Below are 12217 nucleotides of genomic sequence, written 5' to 3' on the forward strand. Positions count from 1 at the left end.
AACTAAATCAAAGTAATTTACTAAAAGATCACTGGTGATGGCAGGGCTGCCAACTCTCACGCATTGAGTGTGAGAATCACGCATTTCACGCGATTCTCAAGCTGATCACAGAATCTCTCACGCTCAAAAAAATAAACAAACAAACAAATAAATAAATAAATAAAGAGAAGAGTGTCACGAACAATTCAATTCACCCAAGCTTCCAGATCTCCTCCATACTCACCAATGTGAATAGTTTTCTGTCGGCGGGTTTCCCGTAAAGAACGAGTAATTTGATTGTCTTAAGCCTATCGCGCACTATTTAAAATGGCAATGTAACTTCAGTTCTAATGATTCCATTTGACATTCATGGAACCAAAATCTGCAGGTGCTGGAATTTCAAAATAAAGCAAAAATTGTTTGAGAGGTGATTAAAAACCAGGAGGGGAATATATGTGAATGCCTAGTCTTTTTCCCGGGATATGTGATTCAAGAACTAGAGGGCATTGGTTTAAAGCAGGAGTGTCAAACTACCAGCCCGCGAAGGGGTCCAATCCGGCCCGCCAGATAATTTGGGGGGAAAAAAAGTAGTTTGGCGTCTAAACTAAACTACACATTCCCGTGGAGATGGTGTGATAGGTGAGACATTTTATTGGGTTTCCATGGGGAATATACATCAATGGTTCAAGGATTTTTTATTTCAATGCCCCTGAAAAATATTTCAATCTCTCTGCTTTCTGTGGGAACTCGCTGCAAACGAATTGAAGCGGGCTTTCACGATCTTCCATCGTATCTGTTTCGATCTGGTTCCCCATTGTTATTAACAATGGACACAGTATCCAAACGATTCAAACTCCACTCACAAGACTTAACAAGTTCGCTACAATGGTCAAAATGTCCTCAACGCGCCAGTGAGTCTCTCACACAATCAATCCCTGCTTTCAATCTGGGTACCACAAAATTCTTTCACACATTCTCACACAAATTCACACAAGCTTTCAAACCTGTAAACAATTTCAAGTCTGGAAACAATTTCAGTCTAAGGTGCTCAGTGTAAGGTGCAACGGAACAATCAAACACACTTCAGCAGCAAATCTACAATCAAAGCTCTTCAATCTAAACACAGACAAATGAGCTAGTAACACGCAAGCAAAATCGTACTTAAACAAGAAATAATACTACTAATTACTATTACACAAAAACACACTGCAATGTAAAATACAAGCATTCACAAACTACAGTTCTAAATACATTACAATATTTTAAATTACCAAAATTGTGCTGGTGTCAATCAATGGAACCCCTCCCACGGGTACAGGAGACTTTCCCTTCAAAGTATTATTTAACTTGGCCGTACTATTCCCTTCAAGGTACTTTTCCACTAACGGGTACTTATTCCTCTCCCAAGTTATACTTCAGTGCCCTGTGAGAAAAGTGCGAGTCTTTGGCTCGAGAGCCCTAGTGGTGGGTGACTCCACTGTCCGAGGAGCGGACAGGAGATTCTGGAATAGATCAACAAAACGGATTTCTATACAAGAACCAGTGTCCTTCAATATGAAGCCCTGAATTTGGTGAAATTTGGATCGAAGAATTTCAAGTTTAAGCCACCATAACCACCGTTCTGAATAATAGACGCGTCTCCCAATCTCTTCTCAATGTTGTTTTAAAGTATTCTCAGCCAATCTATACTCCGACACTGAGTTCCCAGTACTGTTCCGAAGTTCTTAAACTTGTTCGAAGTTCTTAAACAGCACACAAGTGGGAACTCAAACCCCCTAGGCAACTCCTTCCCACCTGCTAAATATTTGTCCTCAGCACGTCTCCGCTTTGTGCTGATCTTTGATGCTGACCCTTAGCCACAAGGGCCAAAGTAACTCCCTCTTTTATAGCCAATGACACTCCTCACTACATCTTAGTACTGTCTGCGTAGTTCTTCTCATCTCGGTTTTAAAGGATTTCCCCTTTATCCTTAAGAAGATACTGGACTTCCCGTCGGGAACAATCGAAATTTGTCAACCCCTTAAGAATTTTGTAAGTTTCCAGATCCCCTGATCTTCGGCGTCTCCAACCCCTCAGCATCTTATATGTGTCGGGCCAACTTCCAGCCTGAATGGTACCCGACTCCAACCCCTCAAATATGTGTCGGGCGAACTTAATGGTACCCGACTGCAACAGCTGTTGACTAACTAAGGTGTGGGGCCTCGAACCCACTAGAGAAAAGCCTTGTGAGCCTAACCCCCATCGTCCACCGTTAGGCAGGGACCCGAACCCTCGCCCTCAGTGCATGCCAGACTACTATTCTTTTTGATCTCGTCGGGAATCCAAACACAAGCACGCGAATGATCGAATTGTCCTAGAACGAAACCCGCATCGTGGTGCCAATTTCTCTTCTCGCAATCTGAAATGATTCAACTCACTCACCGCAAAATTATGTTTGGTACTCGATTGAGATCCCGGACGAGCCCCCAATATAATTCCGGTCTTAGTCTTACCCCGTTAGTCTGGTTCAGTAAAACACTGAATACAAGCACTGGATCAACTAACATTATTTGCCAAACACAATCACATTACCTATACGATACCTAATCCAACACCGCGGATCAGATCCTTGTCTCTACTCATTCAAGCCCTTCAGCCTCGTGCCAATGGAACACCTCCAGAAGGTCAGCATGGTCCCAAGTGCTACCCCAGAAGATTGGCACACTCTCATGTGCTCTCCCCTCTTTTATACCCTCACGGACCCTTGGCGCGAAATACATGTTGGGGGGGTGGGGCAACCTCTACAAGCCAATCATCAATGAAGGTTATAAATACATTAATTGACAGTTCCCTAACCCAATCATAAAATATCACATAACGTTGTTTCTACAGAAAGCACTTAATGGGAAACAGTTCTATTAAGCAAAGAAATGTTTTACCAGGTAATGTAAACAATTTGGGCAAGGTCCCTCTCCTTGACCAATCACGAGTAATGGCGCCAGCACCATGCAACATAGTTGTCAACATTATTATAACCCCACTATCTCCTAACCAATCCAGGGCATTCATTTGCAGCAGGACCTAGCTCTCTCTGCAAAACCCCAATACATATTATCTATTAAAGGACATCTGGACATCAACCTGTACTCAACCTCTCCCCAGGACCCAGACACTCTCTCACATGGTCTTTGCAGCCTTTACAAAAGATGTCAAGCAGGTTTTGCAAAAGTAGAAATCCTCCATGTTGTCAGGTACCTAAAATGCCCAATATTATGAGACAAGCTGCCAGGGGATGTAGGCAGGTAAAATTACAGCATTTAAAAGATATTTAAACAGGTACGTGGAAAGGAATGGTTTAAAGGGATATGGGCCAAATGCAGATAAATGGGACTAGTTTGAATGGGGCATCTTGATCTGCATGAACAAGTTGGGATGAGAGGCCTGTGTCCATGCTGTAAGATTATGACACATTGTAGAAAGTGTGCAATTGCTCTGGAGAGGATCCAGTGGCGATTTATGAAGATGTTGGCAAGGCTGCAGATTTTTGTTCACTTTGAAGAAAGATTTGATAACTGGGATTGTGTTCTCTGCATCAACAGAGGTGAAGCAAAGACTTAGTTGAGGTGAATAATATTTAGACGGATGAGTGGGAATCTTATTGAAACATATAAGATTATTAAGGGTTTGGACATGTTCCAGATGTTGGTGAGTCCAGATCCAGGGGACACAGTTTAAGAATAAGGGGTAAGCCAATTAGAACGGAGATGCGGAAACACTTTTTCACAAAGAGTTGTGAGTCTGGAATTCTCTGCCTCAGAGGGCGGTGGAGGCTGGTTCTCTGGATACTTTCAAGAGAGAGCTAGATAGGGCTCTTAAAGATAGCGGAGTCAGGGAGTATGGGGAGAAGGCAGGAACAGGGTACTGATTGTGGATGATCAGCCATGATCACATTGAATGGCGGTGCTGGCTCGATGGGCTGAATGGCCTACTCCAGCACCTATTGTTTATTGAATAGCAAAGAGTGTAGGAAGGAACTACATATGCTGGTTTAAACTGAAAAGCTGGAATAACTCGGTGGGACAGGCAGCATCTCGGGAGAGAAAGAATGGATGATGTTTCGGGTCGAGACCTTCAGACTGAAGAGGTTGAAAACCAGCCATATTGATGGAGTGGCACGGTGGCGCAGCGGTAGAGTTGCTGCTTACAGCACCACAGACCCAGACTACGGGCGCTGACTACAGAATTTGTACATTCTCCCAATGACCACATGGGTTTGCTCCAGATATTCCGTTTTATCCCACATCCAAAAGGGCAGAAATCTGTCCCTGGAATCATGTGGTTCATCTGGTTATTGACGTGACACCAGTTTAATAAATATATTACAGAACCAAAAAAAAGTTAATGGTAAGTGGCATATTTGTGCATGGAAGTAGAGTTGTCTTTTTTTTTTCCTCTGTATATATGCATAACAGCATAAATTACATCTGATTTCCATACATGAATATACTAAGGTCATTCATGTGTTGAACCTGTGGATCAGAGCCTGGGCTCTACTGTGGAATTTAATTTAGTCTAAACTTATTCAATTTAAAGCATAAATGTTGCATTCAAGTGTAAGTTAAAAGACTCGCTACAGTATGCACCAGATTGCACAATTTCAAGATGAAAAATGCAAAAGCTTCCTATCGCTGTGCACCCTTGCAATTTCTCACTCTCAACTCTCAACTCTAACCCAATGTTGGCAACCCTGTGATTGTTACTCCCTTGTAAAGTCTGCCGCTTCCATTAGACAATATTTTTGCATTGTGCTGCAGTACAAATCCTTCTCCTGTGAAATCTGAAATTGCAGACTGGACTTTTTGCTCCGTAATACTTCCTTTCAGCACAGTTAGATCAGAATTTTAAATACCATTTATATCCAGTGGAATTAGAGATTCTATTTTGCATTATTTTGAAACATTAGGCCAGAATGGAGACTAATTATGCCTTCTGTCCTATTGAGATTTTAAATCTGCAGAACAACCCAAATTTATACCTGACACATAGAATTATACAGAAGGCAGTACCTGTTGATGACTGAACTCTTGTTTTCATTCGTGAATCTAGTTTGTGATGCAAATTGTAGTTGCTGAGCTATCAGATTCCATTCAACTAAAATAAACTTTGATATCTCCTTGTTCTCCCAATCTCTAATAATAGGAGTATCATATGGGATTTGAAAAGCATTTTTTTGGAGTTATGCCCTTTTAATGCCCAATTTGGCAGTTTGCTATTTGCTGTGCTCTGCTAAAATAAAAGAGTTGGGTGTCTCTGTTGTACTTGGGTAATTAATTAAAATATACAGCTGCTTAGCCACTGTTTGCTGCCCTCTGTGTGCACTTTTTGCTTTTCAGGTTATGTTTACTGTTGTAGTACTTTTCAGGTAATTTACATCACATACTTTGGATATCTTTCTTTCTACTCTTGACCACATCAGATTCTATGGATGCGATGCAAGATTTTGAAATGACAAAACATGCTTTTTTTAATTGATAAATTTGATTGCTGAATACATCATGTGTATTAATGATTTGTATATTGACACTTTTTCTTTTTTTTTGTAGTCTGTGCATGTGATTACTCTGAGGACTTGGCGAGAGGTAAGCAAATTAATTTGTTTTGCGGGAGGATCTTGGTGGCTGTTCAGTTTAAGTAAAAACGCATTCTGTCTCCAGCTTGCCTTCATGCTTTTGGACATTTTGGCTTTATATACAACTGTGGGAATGATATGGAACCTTTTTTCATCCACTCCATATCATTACCCACAGATAGAAAAGTATTTTCTGTAAAAGGTCCTTTTTTTCTTCTAACAGACATATGATGTTCTTAAATCTCATTACAAAGAACCATCTTATTTTAAATAGCAAGTTTTTTTGAGTGACTTTTATATAATGCTACTTTCCCGAATTAAGTGCAGCTCAATTAAAAATAATCCTTTTGACCATTTCCATCTTAGTTGTTGTGCATGTAACAGGCCCTATCAATTTGATGGACTAATTCTAATCTCTGACTCATTTAACCAGAGCTCATCATTAAGATAGTCTTCATGGAGGTTGATCCTGCCTTCTGACTGGACTTCTTTTTACCTTTCTTGCTTTCGCCAAATCTCCCTTTTTTTCTGTCAATTGCCTGATTAAAGAAAAATAGTTTCTTAGAGAGGGAAGTAATTTTTCCTTAAAATGGGAGATAGCATACAGTTTATTTTTAAATCTTTAATAATATACTGATAATGGAAGACAGGGACTTGGGTAGCTATACTAGAAATATAAACAATCATTCAGGAAGATTGAAAGCAAGTGTGACATTGCGACCGTGTGTTTGGTGAAACTACCCAGCATGAAATTGGGGCCATAACCTTTAACGTTGTAGTTCTGGAGTTCTGTAATAATCAAGATCAAAAGCAAGGTACTACAGATGCTGCTAAATCTGAATTGGAAAAATACTCAGAATTATTTAATTGATCAGGTAATATCTTAGAGAAACGGTTATTGTTGAGGGATAGATATTGTTGCAACTGCAGAGTTTTTGCCTTAGTTTTCTTGTGTCCACCAGAGGAAGCAGACGGCGCCTCAGTTTAAAGTCTCATACTGAGATGAACCCCAAAGCGTGCAGCTGTCACTGATGCAGGACCTTCTAAAACAGGGGCAAGAGTGCGCTCCGTTGAGATGTGACTTGTATATTATGACAGTAGAAAAAGATTACGTTGCTGTGTATTTTGTTTTATTTGTTAGTTTAAAAAAGGAACGTGTCGGCTTTGCTTTGATTCCTCAAACACTGAATGCATGTGTAATTATTTTTGTAAAATCAATATATTATTTTGGTCAAAGGATAGGTATACAAGATATTAGTTTTTTTATTTTAGCTGCTTAAAAGTGACAATATTCAGACACTCCATCCTGGATAGGAGTGGATATTTGGATATTATATGGAAATTGCAAATTAAATTGTTTTCTTTTTTTTGTCACTAATATTTATTTGAAAAATGTATTATTTGACATTGCGAAGATGGGCATTATGAACTTAACTTTCACTTGCAGTAATTTACAATTAAAATAATAACTTAATTTAATCCTATTCATGCTTGCAAGAATTATGTTGAAAATACCAGGTGTTTTCCCTAGCATGAAGTGCGACGTTGCTTTCTATTGTGTTGCTTGTGATTCATTAACTTGATTTTTCTAATGATGAGGTTTGCAAATTTAGATCAAACTGAGAACCACACATAATGCTTGACTTGAAGTCCTCTAGTCCAGTTAGATTGTGGAATCAGTTAACTACAACACTCTGGCCGTTTAACCACGGAAGACACGTGCTTTTGCGTGATCTTTAAGGAAGTGAACACTTCCTATAGATGCTACGTTGAAGCGGCATGAGCCTTGATGTATGTTTTTCTCTTGATGCTGTGTATGCAGAGGTTGGATTACTTATTAAAGCAGGAGAGGTTCATTGAGGCACTCTCCCTTGCCTGGTCACTTCATGAAGGAAAAGCCAAGGCAGTAGTGGGTGAGTGAAAATCCTACATAAATAGAAGACTGCATCGATAGATTAACTTTTAAAATTGTATTATTTGTTTATATTTTTTAAATAGTTGAAACGTATTGAAGAGAATAAGAGCATTCACCCCATCATGTTTATGCTATATTTTGCATAAGATAGTAATGTACAGTTCCAACAGTAATATTAATTCCAATTGTAATAAATTTACTCCATTGTAGATTTATATATGGTACATGCAACAAAACTAAAGAAGCATTTGGAAATAGGTTGATGTGGCATGTCTAACCATGTGTTCATGAGATTTACACTGCACATGTCTAACCATGTGTTCATGAGATTTGTGTGGATTACTACTGTCCCCCACTGTTAATATCCAAAGAGTGAAAATCCAAAATCCAGCTGTGTAAAGTTTCACTTTAATCTCTGAAAAAGTATAAATTAAATGCATTATTTTCTTAATTTAGCTTAAAAAAAAATTTTCTCTGCTTTTCTAAATCTTTGTTTACCATATTTATTATTCACATTCTACAGTTTCTTTAAAATCAATTTAATTGCTTGGCTTGATTGCTTCTACATACAGTAGAAAGTAAATAATCCAATTAAATGAATGAAGCAGGATATATTTACTCTACTGTATTGTAATCTTTTGCTATGATCAATGAAGGGAAGAAAATAGGTTAACTAATGTTCTAATAACATATAAAAATGAGTACCTACAATAGGAAATATTAGAATTGGTGTTTAGAGAAACAAAATGTTGATATCAAGTTAACGGGATTAAGGTAATTTTTGATGTAAAAATAATTCCTGGACCAATGACAATCATGCACCATTGAGTCATAGAAACAGCAAGGAAACTGGCCTTTCAGGCCAACTCATCCATGTTGACCAAGATGCCCCATTAAAGTAGGTCCCATTTGGCCAGTTTGGCCCATATCCCTCTCAACCTTTCCTATCCATGTACCTGCCCAGATGTATGTTAAATGTTATTGTACCTGGCTCCTTTACTTCCTCCTGCAAAAACCAAAGTGTTGGAGGTACTCTATGGATCAGGGAGCATCTGAAGAGTTCTCAACCAGAAATGCTGCCTGTCCATTCCCTCCACATATGCTGCCTGATGCACAGTTCGTTCCATTTACCCACCACCTCTGTGTGAAAACGTTGCCTCCCAGGTTCCTATCAAATCTTTCCCCTCCAATCTTAAACCTATTCCCTGCATTCTTGATTCCTCTTTCCTGGGGGAAAAAGACACTGTCCATTCACCCAATATATATTCACCTCCTGAATTTATATCCGTCTATTAGATCACCCCTCAACCTCCTGAAAATCCGTAAAGTCCTAGCTTGCCTAATCTCTCTCTAGCTCATGTGCTATCCTCGCCCCTCATGTCCTGGCAACATTCGTGTAAATCTTCTCTGCACCCTTTCTAGTTTAAAGGGATTTTTCCTATAGCAGGGGGACCAAAACTGAACGCGATACTCCATGTGCAGCCTCAACAGCGTCTTGTATAACTGTAACATAACATCCTAACTTCTGTATTCAATTTACCTGAATGATGAATGCCAGCATGCCAAAAGACGTCTTCACCACCCTGTCAACCTGTGACGCCACTTTCAGGGAACAATGTACCTATACACCTTGATTCAAGAGAGAGTCAATTTAATTGTCATTTGGACCCCTGGAGGTCCAAACGAAATGCCGTTTCTGCAGCCATACATTACACACAAATAGACCCCAGACACAACATAATTACATTTAACATAAACATCCATCACATAGCTGTGAAGGCCCTGCTCTGGTATAACCTCTCTAAATGTAACACATCACACTTATCTGAATTTAACTCCATGAGCCATTCCTCAGCCACTTGCCCAGCTGATCAAGATTCAGCTGTAGTGGTTAATAATCATTTTCACAGTCTACGATGCCACCTATTTATCTGTCATTTGCAAACTCACCAAAATGGGACGAAGCTGGAAGATTGGAGGGACAAGGCAAAGCCTGGCGAGTGGATACTGGTGTGGCGGGTTTTGATGGATATATGGTTGGGCAATGGCTGGCAATGAAATGACAAAAGGTGTGAGAAGGGTAGGTGTGAGTTGTGAAGCCAGAAGAAGGAATGTAGTTGGAAGAGGATGGGGAAGGGGAGAAATGGGTGCAAGTCCAGGTGATGAACAGGGAAGTGGGGGTTTAGGGGTTGTTAGTAGGTTAGTTACCTAAAATTGGCGAATTCAATATTCATACTGTTACATATGCTACATATTCATTGTAGCAGTCCCAACCTCCTGCACTACTTTGTATCAGGCACACTCACCCCACACACACACACACTGTGATTAGGTATGTAAGCACTTTTAGTATCACAACGCCACACAGAGAAAGCAGCTGAATAAAGGAGTACAATAAGGCAACCAAAACAACCTGAATTGTGTCGTTTATTATCAGGATATCAAACACGAAGACACAACATGGTGGCAGCGGTGACTTTCGAGTACAAAACCGCGCTATTGTGAATCACTATTGGGAATTAGGAACAGCGGCTGCAGAGACATTGATTTTTTTTTGTGCACCGGCCTAACAACACAAGATGGCGGCCTCCACAGCAGCTGTTGCAGCAGCAATGAACCTCCACCCTACGATGAACTGGGACGCTGATGATGTGGGGGAGGCGTTCAAGAAATTCAAACAAAAGAGCCAGCTGGCATTCAAAAGCTTCCTGAAAGGAACTACAGATGAAGAGAAGGTCAGTTATATTTTACTATGGCTCGGGGAGAAGGGTCTAGACATTTTTAACAGTTGGAGCTTAACAGAGCCCGACTGCAATAATCCGGGAATAGTCCTTGAAAGGTTTGCGAACCATATGGAGCCCAAATCAAACCACAGAATCCATCGGTATGAGTTCCAAGGGCTAAGACAAGACCCACAAGAAACAACCGACACTTTCCTGTCGAGACTAAGGAACGTGGCCAAGAAATGCAGATTTGGTGATGAAGATGACAGAATTGTCGACCAGCTAATATGGGGGTGCGCCCACCAAGAGGTCCAAAAGTCCCTAATAGGGAAAGACACCCTCAACCTAAAAGACGCCGTAGATGCTGCCAGAGCTTTCGAAGCCACAAGGAAACAAATGTCCTCCCTCTCCCTTCAAGTTGGCTCATCTCAGAGCAGCACCAGAGTGAATATAGACGCTCTCTCAAAACGTGGCCCTGGCTCCACCTTAAAGGCTCCAAAGCAGACATTTTCTAGGCATGCAAACAAACAAGCAAGCCAAAGAAGCTGCTGGAACTGCGGTACAGAGCATGCATTTGATGATCGCAGGGAGTGCCCAGCATACGGGACTACCTGCAACTCCTGTGGGAGGCCTAACCACTGGAAGAAAATGTGTAGGTCAACAAAATCATACAGCACCAAGCCAAGGCAGCAGTGGTCAAAGAATGATAGAAATACGAGAAGGAAACAAATACACGCACACGTCCAACAGGAAGAGGAGATAACCTCAGATACCTCTGAGGAAGAATTCCTTTCCGTTGGGACCATTGACGTCCACGAAATGGGAAACAACAAACCACATAGCAACAGAGATGAAGCATATACTATAATACAACTACAGAAAAAAGTGGGAAAGAAAAGAACAACGATTAATCTAAGGCTCAAAATTGATACTGGAGCCCAGAGCAATATCTTACCAGTCAATCTTTACGGAAAGATATTCCCTGAACACATGACAAAAGATGGCAGCGTCAGGAAAGGAATCCTTGGAAGTAGCGATGTAGTCCTAGCTGCATACGGAGGTTCCATAATCCCACAGCTAGGCAAAACAATCATAGCAGGAACATACAAAGGGAAAGAAGTGAAATGCCCCTTCTACATCACTAAATCGAAAGGACCTGCTATTCTCGGCCTGAACACGTGCCAAAGACTGAAGATTGTGTCAATCAACCATGAAATCAAGACAAACTCCTGCAGAATTGACAGAAACATACTCATCAAAAACCGGCCGCCCATCAGGAACAAAGAAGAATTGATTGACATGTACCCAGAGTGTTTTGACGATACCGTTGGTTGTTTTGAGGAATACGAATACCATATCACAGTAGACCCCAGTGTGAAACCAGTGATCCACCCACCCCGCCGTGTTCCCCTTGAACTGAAAGAGAGGCTAAGGGAACAACTAAACGAAATGGAAAAAAAGGGCATCATCACAGCAATAACTAAACCAACTGATTGGGTAAATTCAATTGTTGTCAAAGAAAAGCCAAACGGAAAACTAAGGATATGCCTTGATCCCAGGGATCTGAACAATGCATTGAAGCGCGACCATTATCCAACTCCAACCCTTGAAGAGATCACACCAGCACTGGCCGGTTCCAAGGTATTCAGCAAGCTGGATGCTAGCAATGGATATTGGAACATCAAAATAGACCGAGAGTCATCAATGCTCACCACTTTCAACACGCCATTTGGCAGATTCAGATTCAACAGGCTCCCATTCGGGCTGAAGGTGAGTCAAGATGTCTTCCAGCGGAAAATAGATGAAACATACAAAGGCTGTAAAGGGGCAATCGGGATAGCAGATGATATCCAAGTATACGGCAGAGATGAAAACACGCATGATTACAACCTCCATGAGGCTATGGAAAAAACTCGAAGAGCCGGCATAAAGCTCAATGCAGACAAATGCATAATCAAAGAAAGGGAGTGCAAATTCTTTGGACTGATTTAC

General features: G+C 40.7%; 1 protein-coding gene across 1 annotated transcript in view; it reads left to right on the forward strand.

Annotated features, from left to right (window-relative positions):
- vps8 (VPS8 subunit of CORVET complex) overlaps positions 1-12217 on the forward strand; it is a 434442-nt gene that overhangs the window by 76904 nt on the left and 345321 nt on the right. The window contains exons 16-17 of the mRNA XM_055638558.1: positions 5562-5597; positions 7410-7500. Coding sequence (XP_055494533.1) covers positions 5562-5597; positions 7410-7500 — 127 coding nt within the window. The remainder of the gene's footprint in view (positions 1-5561; positions 5598-7409; positions 7501-12217) is intronic.

Source organism: Leucoraja erinacea, chromosome 7 (assembly GCF_028641065.1).
Source record: "Leucoraja erinacea ecotype New England chromosome 7, Leri_hhj_1, whole genome shotgun sequence".
NCBI lineage: Eukaryota > Metazoa > Chordata > Chondrichthyes > Rajiformes > Rajidae > Leucoraja > Leucoraja erinaceus.